At 38.1% G+C, this 17014-nt stretch overlaps 3 protein-coding genes and 2 long non-coding RNA genes across 8 annotated transcripts; 2 read left to right on the top strand and 3 right to left on the bottom strand.

The window, feature by feature from the left end:
- Positions 1-12: 12 nt before the first annotated feature.
- Positions 13-662, bottom strand: LOC130695245 (gem-associated protein 6-like). Its single transcript, XM_057518363.2, has 2 exons — positions 457-662; positions 13-376 (listed from the first exon to the last, which is right to left on the bottom strand). Exons 1-2 carry the CDS (start codon positions 648-650, stop codon positions 13-15), a joined length of 558 nt encoding a protein of 185 aa, XP_057374346.1. The 5' UTR covers positions 651-662.
- Positions 663-1014: 352 nt separating this feature from the next.
- LOC130694464 (retinol dehydrogenase 13-like) lies at positions 1015-2526 on the top strand. The gene is made up of 7 exons (XM_057517547.2): positions 1015-1192; positions 1255-1529; positions 1587-1678; positions 1735-1788; positions 1859-2027; positions 2087-2294; positions 2358-2526. Exons 1-7 carry the CDS (start codon positions 1116-1118, stop codon positions 2452-2454), a joined length of 972 nt encoding a protein of 323 aa, XP_057373530.1. The 5' UTR covers positions 1015-1115; the 3' UTR covers positions 2455-2526.
- Positions 2469-5118, bottom strand: LOC130694458 (uncharacterized). The gene is made up of 9 exons (XM_057517541.2): positions 4858-5118; positions 4611-4734; positions 4373-4540; positions 4081-4307; positions 3792-4016; positions 3583-3728; positions 3437-3522; positions 3326-3373; positions 2469-3262 (listed from the first exon to the last, which is right to left on the bottom strand). The coding sequence occupies exons 1-9, from the start codon at positions 4975-4977 to the stop codon at positions 2523-2525; spliced, it is 1884 nt and encodes a 627-aa protein (XP_057373524.1). The 5' UTR covers positions 4978-5118; the 3' UTR covers positions 2469-2522.
- Positions 5119-5433: 315 nt separating this feature from the next.
- On the top strand, positions 5434-7706 carry LOC130694478 (uncharacterized). Of its 4 annotated transcripts, none has more exons than XR_009420822.1 (6): positions 5434-5545; positions 5660-5770; positions 6028-6153; positions 6211-6658; positions 6718-6942; positions 7006-7706. It is a non-coding gene; the product is annotated as an uncharacterized LOC130694478 (long non-coding RNA). The 4 variants fall into 4 exon arrangements; XR_009420821.1 differs by having other exon boundaries at positions 6020-6153; XR_009002034.1 differs by having other exon boundaries at positions 5660-6153; positions 7006-7109; positions 7263-7706.
- A 5229-nt stretch (positions 7707-12935) lies between these two features.
- On the bottom strand, positions 12936-15710 carry LOC130694480 (uncharacterized). The gene is made up of 7 exons (XR_009002037.2): positions 15552-15710; positions 15177-15420; positions 15024-15111; positions 14187-14917; positions 14019-14122; positions 13614-13951; positions 12936-13482 (listed from the first exon to the last, which is right to left on the bottom strand). It is a non-coding gene; the product is annotated as an uncharacterized LOC130694480 (long non-coding RNA).
- Between the last annotated feature and the right edge of the window lie 1304 nt (positions 15711-17014).

Below are 17014 nucleotides of genomic sequence, written 5' to 3'. Positions count from 1 at the left end.
CATCATTTACAATTACTTCTGATAAAAATTCTCAAGTAGTTTTTGAACTCGCCACAACATAACTTCATTGGTACCAGAACAATTTTCTGGCCTGTATGGAGGTCCTACCACTATTTCATTGAGCACTAAAAGACACCCATAATTATTTTCATTTACTGGAATACGACTTTCGTGGAACCATTTCTTTAAGGCATCTTTCAGCTGTTTCCAATCTTCTGAATGCTGAGAACTAGGTCCTTGCAACCCATTTTCTTCGGGAAGGGTTCTTGTGTCAGTTGTTGTCATCTTAATAACTTTGAGATACTTAATTGAATTTCCTATGATTAATTTTATACTTCTTTCTTCTTGGTTACAACGATCTATCATCATAAAAAGACTGTAAATTAAAAGGAAAAATTAAAAAATGAAATTAAAGTTTTGGCTTTATCTGCATTGTGAATAGTAGTTACAACATACCTTCCACTTATTGGATCCATTGAGTAGATTTGTCCAACAAATTTGGTGTGATTGATTGTTAAAACTTCGACTCTGCTCCCAACGAGATTCACATAATTAGCCGGGCATTTTTCAATTGGATATTGTAAAACGTATCCTTCTGCAAGATCCATTTTCAAACTGTTATGATGCGAACAGCGGTGAAGTTTCACCATGCGGGCAAGCTGGGAAGTTTTTTATGAGGAAAAATTCTAACAAGTCTCCTGATAAAGATTTGGCTAACGCAATCATGCAGTTATTTTTTTCAATTAACTTTTACCAATATTATTTTCAATTTATTGATCAACAGTTATTTATTTCGTACGATCGTGACTTCGTGAGGCTAAAATCTCGACGAAGCCATGATCGATGAACAAGCAGCCGAATTCAATGTAAACATTTGCATGAATTCTAGTTCTCTCAATCTCTGCAGTCTCACGTGTGCTACCAACATAAGCGGTAACTGGTAGCCCATTTGTAAGTCTTAAATAATCTTGAATTAAGAACGTTAAATCTAGGTAGAAATTTCTTTTTTTAAATATCTTAATTAAGAGAAAGAGGAAGTCTTAGGTTTGTGTAATAGTTATTTGTTTTGTGAGGAAACCTTACAGAAAAAATTCATATTATTTGTAAAGTATGACATGAAAATGAAGATCCGAACTCCATATGTATTATTTTCTGCTTTTGGGGCAGTTGGAGGTGGTGTTATATTAATTAAGTATGAAAACATTTTAATCAATAAAGATTTTCATATTAATACCAATACTTTTGCTTTTGTAGAGAATACTTAAGTGGACCAAGATATGAAGGAAAAGAAAAACTAGATGGCAAATCAGTTGTAATCACTGGAGCAACTGATGGAATTGGAAAGGAAACAGCAAGAGATCTATCCAAAAGAGGAGCTAAAATATTTCTGGCATCGCGGAATATGGAGAAATGTGAAGAAGTGCGCAAGGAATTGGTTCTTGAGACTGGCAACAAATTCATCTATTGTAGAAAATGTGACCTTGCATCTCAAGAATCCATCAAAAGTTTTGCTTCAAGATTTAATTCTGGTAGTTGTTTGATTGTTCTAACAATGCTTATTCAAAGTGATTGAACTTCTATCCCAGACGAGTCTAGATTGGATATTCTTATTAATAATGCTGGGGTAATGCGCTGCCCTCGCAGTTTAACTTCCGAGGGAATTGAGATGCAAATAGGGGTATGATAGATTACCAGACTTCTCCCATAGCAATATTATAAGAACCTGTTTGCCAGGTAAACCATTTTGGCCATTTCCTTCTCACCCACCTATTACTGGATAAACTTAAAGTATGTGCTTTGTTGTTTAATTCTGATATAACCAGCACAAATGAAATGAAACTTATGTTTTCTTCTATAGCAAACAGCACCTAGTCGGATCATCAACGTTTCCAGTGTGGCACACCTAAGAGGGAAAATAGATTTCAACGATCTTAACTCAGAAAAAAATTACGATCCTACCAAAGCTTATGAACAGAGCAAATTAGCCAATGTACTTTTCACGCGCGAACTAGCTAAGCGCCTCGAAGGTGAAGTTATCAAGAACGTTGAAGGAAAAGAATTTCGTAAAGAAATGCTTTTTTTTCAGGTTCCGGTGTGACCGTGAACGCCTTACATCCAGGAATCGTGGATACAAATATTGCCCGCCACATGGATTTTGTCAATAGTTGGTTTGCTAGCATCTTTCTTAAGCCACTTGCATGGCCTTTTATCCGTACGCCTGAAAGAGGAGCGCAGACAACTCTTTATGCAGCACTTGACCCCTCCCTTGCGAATGTAACCGGGAAATATTTCAGGTGACCATTGTAACACGTTTAGTTAATATTACCTTTTTTTAACTTTGGAACTTCGAAATTTAGTAACTGTGCTGAAAGTTACGTTGCACCCCAAGCTATGGATGACGATGCGGCGCGTAAGTTGTTTGTAACCAGTTTAAGATGGACGCGTCTTCATTAAGATAAAAACAATAATAAATTTTTAATTTTATTTTCTGTCGTTTCAACAAAATATAGAACATTTTAAACTTAACAGGGGAATGGCACATTGTCATTGTTGGTACGCTTAAAGTCGCCTCGACTTCCTCCCGATTTACTGACCAAATAGAGATTACGTATTTCTGCTTCTTTTGTCACTGCTTTCACCATATCAATTATTGTCAAGCTTGCAACTGACGCGGCCGTCAGAGCTTCCATTTCGACCCCTGTTGGACCATGCGTGACAGCATTACTTTCTATTATAACAGAATTATTTTTTGAGTCCAGCGATAAGCGAACACTCAGTTGATGAAGAGAGATAGGATGACAAAGAGGGATCAACTGTGAAGTCAACTTGCCACCGGTGATGCCTGCTATTTCGGCAACTTTAAGAACATCTCCTTTATTAATCAGATTTTCATCTACTAAACGAAATGCCTCAGGCCCAATCCAGACGACAGCCTGCGCAGTAGCCCGCCGAATTGTCCATGGCTTTTCAGTTATATCGACCATTCTAGCCTGCCCGTGAAGATCGACGTGAGTCAACTTAGCTTGGTCGTTTGCATTTTGAGTGGGGTGTTCACGTGTTTCTTGAGATAGGTTGGTTCTTCGAGTAGAGACGTTAAAAAACGAAGATGCTTGAAGCAAAGATGCATGCGTTTTTCTGTACGTTGTCCACGGATCATCAAGGTAATCGTCATGGTTGCTGAAGTGGTCTCCTCTATCGGTGCAGTAAGGACGGATGGAACCCATGGCTAATATACTCCCTGTCAACACACTATTGGAGTCACCTAAATGTAAGTTAATGTTGAAAAGCTTATGCAAACTACCTAGAAAAGACGGTTTTCACCCACCGATCAAAATCATAGGGCGATTTTTCATCGAAGGTAAATTGGACATTCCTGAATGAATAAGTAAAAGTTAAGTTCTGTGATGTGTGCAAAACGAAATCCCTAATACGGTACCGGCGTGCTGCTTTTTCTTTCGTCCAACCGCTTGGCCGATAACAGTAATCAGTTCCTCTTTTGTTGCCCCATTCCTCAACAGGTCTCTTTAGGAGATAAGGAGTATCACAAGATACCACGCACAGTGTACGAAAATAATAATATACCTCAGTGAGGTCTCAGCATTTCCGAAAAGGCACACTTTAAGATTACCATCAGCAGTGAGTCTCAAACGATTACAGGATCCACAAAAGTGTTCTGACATGGATGTTATGAAACCAATTTTTCCGCGGTATCCAGGAACGAAATAGGCCTATAGCGTGAAAGAAATTTTAGCATCAAAATAATTTTTTTATAACAATTTGGATATTGTTACTTTCGATGTGTCATTGGCGGCATCTTCCATGCGCCGTAAGTCACAGTATTTTTGTTTAATAATTTCTAACATTTCGTGATAAGGTACCATTTTTTTATCGTTCCACTTATTTCCTTCAAAAGGCATGTACTCGATAAAGCGTACATCAATATGTTTTTCGCGGGTTAGTTCAACAAAGCTATGTAATTCGTCATCGTTCAGTCCCCGCATCACGACACAGTTTAGCTAAATTTAAATATCACGTTATTTTTTAAAGCGGTAATTATAAAACTTAAAGCAAAAAGACTACCTTAACTGGATCGTAGCCCATTTCCAAAGCAAGATCAATACCTTGAAGAACTTTTTCAAGTCCCTTCCTACGCGTAATAAACTCAAACTTGGCTGGTATAAGTGTGTCAAGGCTGATATTAAGCATGTTTAAACCAGCTTCTTTCATAGCAGATAATTTTCTTGTTAAAAGTAATCCATTAGTAGTCATAGCTAAGGTTTTCAAACCATCTAATGCTTTCAGCAGCCCTAAAATGCAAGCATTTGTAAAATTGAATGTGTTTTTTTCTTAATTGGGAAAAAAATACGCTTACCAACAAGCTCAACAATATCAGGACGGATAGATGGCTCCCCACCAGTCAACCTTATTTTATCTATTCCTTCTTCTACAAAAGCTGATGCAATTTTTACAATTTCTGTAGTAGACAGTAATTTATCTTTAGCAGTCAAGTCAACACCCCCAGCTGGCATGCAATACTGGCCTAAACAAACAAGAAAATTTGCAACTAATAATAATAAGACCAGTAGATGAAATCATACATTTCTACTCACATCTCAGGTTGCATCTCTCTGTTAAGGAAATTCTAAGGTAATTATGTTGTCTACCATATGAATCAGTTAAAAACGAAGAAAATGGAAGTATTTTTTTATTTTCAAAAATGGAAGTTCTAATTGCCTGCAAATATAGACTGAGTTATTAACAGTAATAGTAAAGTTTTAAACAAGCATCACAATTGCATAATACAATTAGATGATCATGCATTAACTAGAAAATGGTAACCATTTCTTCATTTCTTACCGATGAGATTGGGTGTTGCGTGACACTGGATACAGTAGCACACTGCCTACTGAAACGAGAGTTTGGGATACACCAAAGATAGCTCATCCTGTTGCCTTTTAGATAGAATGAGGCTGCCATTTAAATTTACATTAGATGCGTGTGGCTTCTTGTTTGGCGTAAGAGAAGAGCCCCAGATGAAATTAAGTGTCTAATAACGAACTTTGATTAAAAGACTGATACTCCAGTTGATTAGATCTCTATCTATCACATGTGGTTAAGTAGTGAGTTCTCGTTGTTGTTTTGATAAAAATGCCCTTGTTTCATAACTTGAACGGTAGATGACATCTGGTGTCTAGTTCCATGTACGACGACCGGTGAGTAAGGCCATCTCAGGTCTGATATTGAAGACTTTTTTGTTATGTGGTTGCCTCAAGTGGCGTCTTACCGATAATATTATAAATCCTATTTGGGAAGGCAGTTATTTAGTAAACGTAAACAAACGTACTTAATTTAAAAAATAGCTGGTTTAACGATAAAGCCAATAACTTTATCAAAATCAGCTTTCAATTTTGATTAGGCCTTGCGATTTTATTCCTCCTATGCCGCCAACGCTAGATGGCTACCTTTGTTAGTTGCCTTGCTTGTCCCCTTCACTGTTCACCTTGCTTTGTTCCTGGCAGTTGCATTTGTGTCATGGGTGAACGATGTAAGTTAGGTTTTTGTTCCTTCTTGTTGCTATGATATACTTTCTATGAAGTCTAAAGGACAGCTAGCCGTTTAAAATGAAATCCTATCGCTTCTTGCCTGCCTTTTTTTTTAGTGAAGGAGTCAGCATGGTATCGAATTCTCTGGAAATCACCTGAGCACAAAAGTTTGGTTTTCTGGTCACGTGCAAGCTATCATGTAACAGTTTGAAAACAATTTACTTCAGGTTAGTACGCTGTTTTTTTTTATTCCTGAGCAAAGATAAAAAAAAAAAGAGTTGAAATTTATGTAACAAATAACGTTTTGGAATGTTATCAAGACTAAAGATATGTTGCCTATTAACATGTTGCATGTTAAACATTCGAAATGGGACCAGTACAACTAAACGTTGTCATTTCACTTTGTTTGTGAAAACTGTGTATTGAGTTGAATGTAGCTTTTCATTTTCCGATAATATCTAGTCTTTTTTCGTAAGGAGTGCAGCGTAGGAAGAAATTGGTTCCGGCTAGTCACCGGCTACGCCATGTGGGGTGTGAGTCCACCATTCCATGGCGACTGAATTGCTTTTGCTTTCACAGTTGTTTCCACCATTCATAGATGGCGCTATAGGTAATATAGAATTTTTGTGTGCGTATTGGAAGTAATGATAAATTATTTGATTCATAGATGGCGAAGTAATGTATATTTACGTTATTAAAAAAAGAAAAAAAAAGGATTTGCACAAAGTTGAACATCAAAAGGAAGCACAGGAATCCCTGAAAGAACTCAGTTTTATCACAATTTTTAAAAAAACTGACAATGGATTTCTTGGTGTTAAACTCTGTAGAAATTGGATACATTTGCAACAAAAGCTAAAACTTTTACAGTTGGCATATACTTCAAGCGACGCCTTGATGAATGTTTCACTTTTCTTCTAACACGTGCCAGTCTAACTACCTGTGGGGTAGTCGCTCATTCTGTCTTGCACTTGCGTCATTTGTATCATTCCACGGTTGTGTTTGCAAGTATCTGATGTCATCTTCGTTTACTTGGTTCAAGATACCTGGCCATGTTTCTGCTTGAAGCACAAAAATCGCAAGTTGATTCAATAAACACAATTTGTTCTGGAATTCAGGTATGATATTGCAAGTTTTTCTGTACAGAATGATAAGAATAACACAGCATTTTATACAGAGGCCATTAGGTGTTAATATTATTTTCATAAATCTAAACACATGCAAAGTGAAAACCAAATGTGTGAATAGCTTATTTGCCCAGTGGCAAATACAAAGCTTTTCTTGTAAGGAGAAAAATCAGGCGTACATGTAGAAATATTGATGGACTGCTCAAGAATGGATGACTACGGTCTTTGCAGTTCTGTTGAAATGTGGCATGTTGCCAACATTTCCGATTTCATAGGTAACTGCCTAGCATTATCAATAAGATTGAGTAATTTAATTAAAATTCTCTTCATTCGTGTAGATGCTAAGATTATATCACTCTGCAGGCAAAAACAGTTTGTGATATGATGAAATAGCAGTCACTGTAGATGTGGATGTTTTCCAGACTTAAAATCATCCGTAAAAGTACGTAAGGTATTAGTGATAGGACTGATTGAGTTTTAAAATAATATCAGTGACAGGACAAACTAGAGTAAGCAGAGAATGTATAGACAAATAACACATACTTTCGAACTAAAATTTTCCCCTTTGATGGGTTTGCCTCTGACGTTCAATCAGGGCACCTTCCGTTGACTAGTGCACAACAAATGAGCCTTATACACCTCAACACCTGCCATATTCTGCATTGTTTCTGCAAACCTCATTTATTGGAACTGGCGGGGTGAGCTGATTTGCAATTTCATTGTATTGTTCATCATTCCTAATTCGCCGTAAGGTCCCAAGTTATTGGACGTGATTTTTAAGTTAAATTGTATGTTTGGTTATATACATATCAATGTGTGTGTGTGTGTGTGTGTGTGTGTGTGTAAGAAAGCATGATGCTAAAAAAAACTTGTACTTGTACGCGCTAGAGAAAAAGGGATTTTTCTCTACAACTGATGTACAATATGTGAAACATTGGAAAGACATCCCTCTGAGAAAAATAAAAAGGTATTCAGGATATTAGGTATTGGTATTCGTAAAGGCAAGTGGCCTGGGTCTTTGCTTCGATGTTCTGAGCCAGTGAATGGTCAGGCAACGAAAAAGGAGTTTGCTTTTTTTTTCTAAGTCCAAATCTTATTCCTACGTTCGCTATTAGTAATAGTAGTATTAAAACATGTGATATAGTTCAGTGGTAGAGCATCGGCTTAAGAAGTTGAATTTCTAGGGTTCAATTCCCAGATGTTCCACTCACGGATTGTTTCCGACAACCTACTTGTAATGTCGAATATCCTAAAAAATGAAAAATTATTTTAATCGAAAATACATTGATGCTGCACGAAGACTTTTCTCACGCTTTTCAAGAGTGAGACAATTTCAAATTGTGATGCATTTGAACCACAAACCTATCGCATTCCAGCACAGCGCGCTACCATTGCGCCAAGACTGTCCTCATAAACATTAGTTTAGATTTTGATGCGTATGTTAAACTAAGTTCGACATTAGGTTATTATGGAATGCGTATCATGAAACAACAAGTAATAGATGGCATAATGGCAACGCTACTGATTAGCATACTATAGTACTCGGGTTCGATCCCCATATCAGTCAATAAAACAACTATATAAATAAATGCAAAAAGTAAATAATGTTACAAAGCATTTTATTTTCCCTCCTTCCACCCACAAATCCACCACTATACATATTCCACATAATACAACATACAATACATACATAAATACACTTAAAACTAACCCGTTGGCTGCCACGCCATCTAAACTACGGTCGCTACGTCGCTATCATAGGGATAGCGACCAAGTGGGACTGAGGACAGTCCGGGCTGAAACGGCGATGAGACCTTTCCGGAAAGGCACATCCCAGGTCTACATCGCCGTCTCGAACAAGGGATTCCCTATGGTGCCTTGCCTGGGGCCATTCGGCCAATTTTGGGCAGTGGCGCTGCTCCACCCCATGGCAGATAGACCATGGCGCAGAACAGCGCGGCCCGTCCCTGTCAAGCTACAAAAAAAAAGGGGATAAAAGGTGGGGTGGCAGCCAACGGGTTAGTTAATACTTAACATTACAAAACACACACAATACCAAAAAACGAGGCGAAGACACGGCGACCACGAAACGATGACGGGATGGCGGGCGAGGCAACCATGAGGCGAAGAAGGGATGACCGGTGAGGCGTAGACGGGACGACGGGCGAGGCGACGACGGGGCGACGGGCGAGGCGACGACGGGGCGACGGGCGAGGCGACGACGGGGCGACGGGCGAGGCGACGACGGGGCGACGGGCGAGGCGACGACGGGGCGACGGGCGAGGCGACGACGGGGCGACGGGCGAGGCGACGACGGGGCGACGGGCGAGGCGACGACGGGCGAGGCGACGACGGGGCGACGGGCGAGGCGACGACGGGGCGACGGGCGAGGCGACGACGGGGCGACGGGCGAGGCGACGACGGGGTGACGGGCGAGGCGAAGATAATGCGACGAGCGAGGCGCAGACGGACCATGAAGCGAAGACAGGCAAAACTTAGGATTTCAATTTCCAATTTTGCGTGGGACTGAAGGAGAAGATGAAATGGTTCTAAATGATAAAGTTGAAGAAAACATGTCACTGCATGGGGTTTTAGGATTATTGGCTTAATTATAACGAAGACAGCCATTCTACTTACAACTGTTGGTGAAGACTGCAAGAATTGTAGAGCAACCAATTTTGCTGAAGAAGGCTGAGGCTTGGCAGTCCTACGATGGAATACTAAATTTGAAGAAAAGCAATACTAGGCTAGCCTAAAACTTAAAATACCAAAAGAGATTGGTTTGACATCAATGTCAATGTGTGTTGGCAGGTGCTGGTGGCTAACCGTTTTTAACAAAACAAAGTGAAACACAATGCATCTATCAGATCAAAACTGATTCTTATATCTGGGTAAGGTGTGGCAGAAGGAGACAGTGGCATATTGATTCCACGAATGCACAACATTGGTAACCTTCCTCCAGGTTATCATCCTTTGCGTTGCAAGTTCCACGAGCAAGATCTTAAAGGTAGAATCATGTCAATTGGTTAACAAATGGCAAACATACAAGTTAGATACCTCTCGATGAACAACACAATAGCATGATGGAATGCTAAGGTAATTTAACAGGGTAATCAATGACTGTTTGGAATTGGCAGCCTGCATAGCTTACAAGATTACCTGTTACATAAAAAATCAACCATTTGGTATGCTTAACTTCCAAAAACTATACATGGAGTAAGTCACATAATTGTAGTTAGTTTTACATAACTGCCCGTTGGAATATAACACAATTAACCAAAGCTTTCAAACAAGTTTCACTTGTCACACCACTGTCACACATCATTAGTAAACAAATAAGGTTGCGCACCAGCGACATCTGGTTTTTTATTTATTACTAAAATAAAGGTAAATCTAACAGGAATTTCAGAACAAGGTGTTTATTCACAAATTTAAGTATTGAGGAAAATACATTATTTGGATTCAACATTTAAGAAAGATTTCACTGCTGTTCCATATGCGCGTATCCAACCAACATCAAACAGTTCTTCTAGCATAAAAGTGTTCTACATATTTTTGTTTAAAATGGGACTTATCTTACCTGGTTTTTCTACATGTACATCACAGCCCCGAGAATCAAACTTCTCTTTTCCTTTGTCGATAAAAAGCAAAAATACAAGGCAACGAGATGAGACCAAGAGACACGTCATACCTGAGAATCAATTTGCAGCCGTATAACGTGACAAAGAACGAGAAATAGTAAATGTACCTACTATATAAGTTTATCTGACGACCGGCGAACTTTCACCAAAACCTACCATTAATTGCTGCATGAGCTACGGTGGGCTACAGGTCGGCCGGAAGGCAAAAAATAATTGGATATCCCTTCCAGTACAGCTGAATGTCTTGCTTTTGATATGGGAAAATACTTAATTGGCGTAAGTTATCAACAATTGATTGTTAACTCGTAAAAGATCAGTAGCGAATGCCAGACTGTAATCAGATTCACTGATGCTTACGTTCTCATCGTCATTCACAAGACGGCTGTTGAATGCAACTCGACAAATCCTGCAAGTGGAACGCAGCGCAAACACCGAAACGGCTGCAATGACTTGCGAAATCTAATAACAAACAGGGGATCCATTAAAAATATACTGCATTCCAATTTCAATTAATTAACTGATCTTGTTATCAGACGATGAACTATATCATGTAATCGCAACCAGCTGATCCTAACAGTTTCAACAACAGTTTCAACAAATGAGGTTCAACAAGAATGCACCAATGACTAGTGCAAAATGACATGCAGAATATGCAAAGTTGTTAGGTGTAGGCTCATTTGTCATGCACTAGTCAATGGAAGGTGCCCTAATTGAACATCATCAGAGGCAAAGCCATTACAGAAATCTAAAGCCAAAGGAGAAAATTTTAGTTTGAAAGTATGGCTTGCTGGTCTAAAGATTCTATAATGATTGTCCTGTCATTCATATCATTCCAAAACTCAATATCTCCTATCACCAATACCCAACACACTTATACAGCTGATGTAAGGTCTGGAAAACTTCCAAGACCAAAGTCTACAGTAACAGCTTATTTCATCACACCACAAATCAGTTTTGTTTGTGGAGTGATATGGTAGTAGCATTTACAGTAACGAATGAAAATTTTAAGTAAGATCATCTTATTAAGTAGGCTAAGCAGATACCTGTGTGAGCTGAAAATGTTGGTAGCATGCCATAATCCAGCAGAAGAGTAAGACTAAAATCGTTCCTTCCTGAGTAATCGATCAATATTCGACGTATGTGCCTTATAGTCTCCTCTTCCAATATAAGCACTTTCTTGCAATTCAGCATCTTTGTAATTCAAAAAAGTAAATCACAAACAAGTAAATCACAAACATTTTTTGGACACTGTTTCAAAAGTTTTTTGTTATTTTAATACTCCTGCAAGAAAACAACTTGCAGTTTCCTACCAGAGTTCCATCATACCAATTCCAAAACAGTTGTCGTTACTGAATTGCCTCATGATCTTTGAATTACAAGCGGAAACGCAGCTTACAACACCATCTATGAACAAACAACGAAACATCACCTAAACGCCATCTATCATTGGTGTAGAACAAAATAGCCGAAATAGTATGGTGGATTAGTCTCGATTCACCCCATTGGCGGAACTGGAGAATTCTCGTTACGAATTCTCTCTGCTGTACACTGCGTACGAAAGACTAGATTTAAGCAGAGAAATGATAGGCTACATTCAGTTTGATACGCAATCTTAACAAAGTGAAGCAGGCTTATTAATGCAGACAACTTTTGATTGTGAAAATAAACATGTACCTGTAACATTCATCAAAAGCCAACAATTCCTAATTGGCTTCCCCACAGCATTTGAGAAGAAAACCAGTGGTAGTCACTGGAAAAATATTTTGCTCCTGTTTAAGTGTTCTTGTCTGATATACCTAGAATCTATCGTCAACGAATAATAAATCTGCGTATAACAGCCACCAAGAAGGTATTTACCCTTGTTTGGTAGACAACTAAGCAGTAAATTGCCTGCTAACCTAGCATGCAACTCTAGCTATTCGATTTCAAGTGCAGCTTCCAACGCCATTAATTGCAGGATGGTTGGCTAGTCCATCTATTGGATTTCGGACGAAGCTTGCTCCGCCATCTATTGGTTTTCGGACGAAGCTTGCGCCGCCATCCATTGGATTGCCACGCCATCTTTTGAGCGTACTTCGTGTTTCTTCGGTTCGTGAAACAGGCAAACAAAGCTATGTAGTCACAATAATCTTAATAAATCAGCTAGCAGATTGACCACAACTTATGAAATAAAATTCATAAGTAAATGTTTTTTTCTTTACCTAATGAGAACCATTCTGTCAGGAAAACAGAAAGATGAACCTACCTATGTAACCACACTACATTTTATGATCAGCTAGCAAAGATTGGCAGCAACCTAGAATAAAATATGAAAGTAAATGTTATTCTACTTTAACATTAATGTGAAGGGATGCATAACTCATTTTTTTAGCAGTGTAAAACAAAACTTCGTTGTCTACAAAAAGAAAGGCATATGCAGTATCAATTGAACCCTCCTAAACTACTATTATATGGAAAATTCAATGTTTTGCCTCTACACTGTCTGAAATATTCCTTTAACAGAAGTTATCTCACAAAATATTTTAAAAATAAAATTATACATACGAACATAATGAATTAATTCAATCCTAAGCGTTTGTTTGTCGTTAATTTAAACATTGATAAGATAACTTAATACACGGCCCAAAGAAATTTTTGCCCGCCATTTTAGAACTAAAATACTGTTATGTACCATTGACGTGACATTAAATTCCTATTCTGTCTACTATGTGACATTAACCAAGGGTAACCCCTTGAAAAATATTTTGCCTTTGTTGAAAACATTCCTAAAAAAAATCCTTAAAAAAAGTACCATGTTAATCACCAATTCAAGTTACTTAAAAATTTTTCCATAGTCATTTTCATGACACGAACTTAATTCAGCACTCTGAAGAAAAATTGCTTTGATTACCTATACAGTAGATCACACATGTTTGAGGGAATTACATTTCCTACAAAGCCAAAAAGCATTAATGCAAAAATTTTACAGTTATCCGTTCTTGTAAAAATAAATTACAAATTACTTTCAAGTAATACCATTGGGCACACATCCACTGGTTAAAATTATCCATTATTTTCACATATAAGACATTGTCAATTGAATTGGTACGCCAATACAGGGTCATGACTTCATAAGGGATAAATGATGCTCAGAAACACCTTCCAACAGTCACTGTAGTATCAGTTCCACCATATCTAAAAACCACAAAGAAAATTTCTTTAAGCACCCATCAACAGATTAAAAATTATTTGCATTCTAACAGCCCAAAGTGAATTTTACTTGTAATGCTACGTCGAAGTAAAGATTACAAGTGTTTTCACTTTACCTGGTATAATTGATATGTTAGCCATTACTCATTTCACGACTGTGAAATAAATTTGTTGGTATTGTATCAATTGATGACCTCAACAAAACTTGACATTTCAGATGTATCTGCAAAACTATGGTAGGCGTAAGAAATAGTGTTTCATTTAGTTACCATGAGATTTCTATTAGTATAAAACTCAACTTAAGGAATGTTAGGCAGCCAGCGTAAGTTATCATTACCACAGCATTTAACTAACTGCACCTAAAAATCTACAAGACAGACAAAGGGTTGTATCCTACAGCGCAGATGACTTTTCCTATGTAAGGTATTTACATATGCGGTGTCACTTTCTTTTACTACATGAGTCAAGAGGAAATGAGTTTGCAAGAAGTTCAACACTAAGTCAATTGATAAAAGATATACCAAGATGTGTGACAGTGAAATTATCCATCTCACAGCTGTTACAAATCTGAACATTCAACATTTCCGCAGAACATTTTCCATTTCACTACTTTTCTTCATCTAACCTATGTCAAGAAAATTAAATAAGATCAGTCTAGAAAACTTGAGCTTGTCAAAGTGAAGAAGTACCCGAAAATTCATCGAAGGCCAAGAATTTCAGTTTGGTTCAAGGCAGCACGCAACGCCGCGCCGGACTACAGGCCAGCCTTGAAACTCCATTGGGCTTCGGGTTCAGATCAGACTTGCAACGTCATCCATTGGGTGGCGGATTCAGGTCAGACTTGCAACGTCATCCATTGGGTGGCGGATTCAGGTCAGACTTGCAACGTCATCCATTGGGTGGCGGATTCAGGTCAGACTTGCAAAGTCATCCATTGGGTGGCGGATTCAGGTCAGACTTGCAACGTCATCCGTTGGGTGACGGATTCAGGGCACACTCGTAACGCCATTTATAGCGCTACGGCTTCAGGTCAGACTTGCAACGCCATCTATTGGGTTTTCAGGATCACGTCCAAATTGCAACGCCATCTATTGGGTTTTCAGGGTGACGTCCGACTTACTACGCCATCTATTGGGTTTTCAGGGTCACGTCCGGCTTGCTACGCCATCTATTGGGTTTTCAGGGTCACGTCCGACTTGCTACGCCATCTCTTAGCCTTTCAGTCATTGGATTTTCACGCCATCTACTGGCTACCAGTGTGTTTAGCGCCAAGGCACCACAGTCCATCGTCTTCTTCAACAATCCATTCTTTACAAGCCCATTTTGACTGTGCAAACTCATTCGTTAGTAGCACCCAATATTTTTACTTGTTGACAAGTTCGTCAGTCGTTCACCAGCGTGTTGTTCCATGAAAACCTTTCTGCACAAAAATTGTATTTTGTTAGAATCACCATTTCAAGTAATAGAAATCCCTTTTCCGTTAAACATTCAATAGCTTGTGAGACACTCATATCTATATTTTATACCTTGATTTTTTAAAATAACTTTTGAAGGAAGTTGCTCTCCCCAAAACCTCACCATCACTTTCTACTATCAATCCCTGGAACAGGTAGCCTTAATTTTGTATGAAAATGGTAATTTTTAATTATAAGGCATTTCAAGTAATAAAAGCCTTTTACCTATCTATTCATTATCTTGAAACTATAGATGTACTAACCATCGGGGGAAAAAAACTAAATTCCAAGCCATACTAGTTACAGGGACATAATTGTCTGTCACCTTTCAAGTGCATCACATTCACCAAAACGTCATCCTCATCGTCATTTTCTGTTATCAATTGTTGCAACAAGCAAATCAAGCTCTGTAGTAACAAAACATCTTTGTTGATCAGCTTGCAGATTGTCAGTAACCTGGAATGAAGAGCTAAAATAAATGTTACTTTATTAAATAAGAAATTTCATCCAATATTTGCGTGAATGTAGATGCCAGAAAAATTAAAAGTTGCTTTCATTTAAATTTCAATTTCTGGTATTATAAACGATTTTTTTGCTTACCTTAGAATCTTATCATTTACCTTCACACAATGGTTCAAAGAAAATGTGAAATGGTGATGAACAAGAGCGTGGCGTAAGCTTAAAGATGTGTCTGAACTCTAAAGCTCTGAACATATTGTCCGCCATCTTGGAACTAGAGCGCTGAATGTACCAGTGACGTGGAACCATGGCCTACTATAATAACGGCCAGCAAGCACGCAATACCCCCTGCGCCTAAAACTCAATTGCCAGAGGGGTCTAATACCCCAAACCGAGCTCCATTTTCCACTGTTTGGTAACTAATACAGATTGGAATGAGTGGAAAAAACCAGTGGAAAGTGGAATTCTGTTTGAGGTACTACGGCAGTAGTACCTCTCCACCATTGCCAATCAGTGGAAAAAGTAAAAGAAATTGGAATGGGTGGGATGAAGCTGTAGAAAATGGACTTCGATTTGGGGTATTAGGCCCCTCTGGCAATTTAGTTTTAGGCGCAGGGGGTATTGCGTGCTTGCTGGCCGTTATTATAGTAGGCCATGCGTGGAACTAACTCCTAATTTGCTGGCATTTAGCAATGTTGCATTTTTGCTGAAACTAAAAAATTAAAAAAAACAAATTAAATATTTTCAAAATGATTAATAGGTAATTAACAATAATAATATGGGTAATTAATTGACGGGTTTTCCCTTGAATTTCTTAGAATGAAAACACAAAATTTTGAATGCGTAATAACCAATACCTAGCCCCATCAGAGCCAAAGGCAGACAGATGTCGCAATACATTCTAAATACACAATTTTCCCTAAAACGCAGATCATTCTAAACTAACGTGTGCAAACAGTTTTGCAATTTAAAAGTGGACAAAAATGATTAATCTCTTAATATAATCATCACGAAGAAATCATCTAATGAACAATGAAGTTATTGGTTAAGAGATTTTCTAGATGAAGAAAAACATGCCTTTGAATTATAATTACCCAACAAACCATTTAGCAAATTCGTTTTTGTACATCAATTTAGAGTTTTTCATGAAAACAAAGACGGTTTTGTGAAGCTTGCAAGAAATTTATAATCGTAATAATCCAAATGCTTCGTTACCTTTCTGATGAATCATTTCAACTAGAATGCAAGAGAATGCCGATTACATAGATGGATAGAAGCAGACGAAAAAAGGCCTAGAGTTTCTACTTTCTGGTTATAACATGTTACGAACGCCATCTAATGAGTGTGTGTCATGACCTACTTCCATCGCCATCTGCCGAGGTTCTGAGCCATAACATACTTTTAACTCCACCTAAGGACAATTTTCTGCTGCAATTAAAAGAATTTTTACTCGTTAAATTTGTTGTGCCCCGCACCCTTTCCATTTTCCAGCATTATCAATCTCATTATTTCACTGCTGTTTTGATTTTAATGGATTAATTAACAATTTATGTCTATCAAAATGATAAACCGAAAAACAAGTTGCTAAAAGCTTTGTAGTTGAA

This window comes from Daphnia carinata, chromosome 4, assembly GCF_022539665.2.
Source record: "Daphnia carinata strain CSIRO-1 chromosome 4, CSIRO_AGI_Dcar_HiC_V3, whole genome shotgun sequence".
Lineage (NCBI taxonomy): Eukaryota > Metazoa > Arthropoda > Branchiopoda > Diplostraca > Daphniidae > Daphnia > Daphnia carinata.
This window is presented reverse-complemented; position numbering and strand designations above follow the sequence as displayed.

Excerpts from the sequence above, each read along its gene's own strand:
- LOC130695245 (XM_057518363.2), bottom strand. The coding sequence starts at position 650 with ATGGTGAAACTTCACCGCTGTTCGCATCATAACAGTTTGAAAATGGAT. Across the intron at positions 377-456 it reads ATGGATCCAATAAGTGGAAG|TCTTTTTATGATGATAGATC; the intron begins GTATGTTGTAAC and ends TTTAATTTACAG.
- LOC130694464 (XM_057517547.2), top strand. The coding sequence starts at position 1,116 with ATGAAAATGAAGATCCGAACTCCATATGTATTATTTTCTGCTTTTGGG. Across the intron at positions 1,530-1,586 it reads TGCTTCAAGATTTAATTCTG|ACGAGTCTAGATTGGATATT; the intron begins GTAGTTGTTTGA and ends CTTCTATCCCAG. Across the intron at positions 1,679-1,734 it reads GAATTGAGATGCAAATAGGG|GTAAACCATTTTGGCCATTT; the intron begins GTATGATAGATT and ends CCTGTTTGCCAG.
- LOC130694458 (XM_057517541.2), bottom strand. The coding sequence starts at position 4,977 with ATGGCAGCCTCATTCTATCTAAAAGGCAACAGGATGAGCTATCTTTGG. Across the intron at positions 4,541-4,610 it reads AGAGAGATGCAACCTGAGAT|GCCAGTATTGCATGCCAGCT; the intron begins GTGAGTAGAAAT and ends TTGTTTGTTTAG. Across the intron at positions 3,729-3,791 it reads CCGCCAATGACACATCGAAA|GCCTATTTCGTTCCTGGATA; the intron begins GTAACAATATCC and ends TTCACGCTATAG.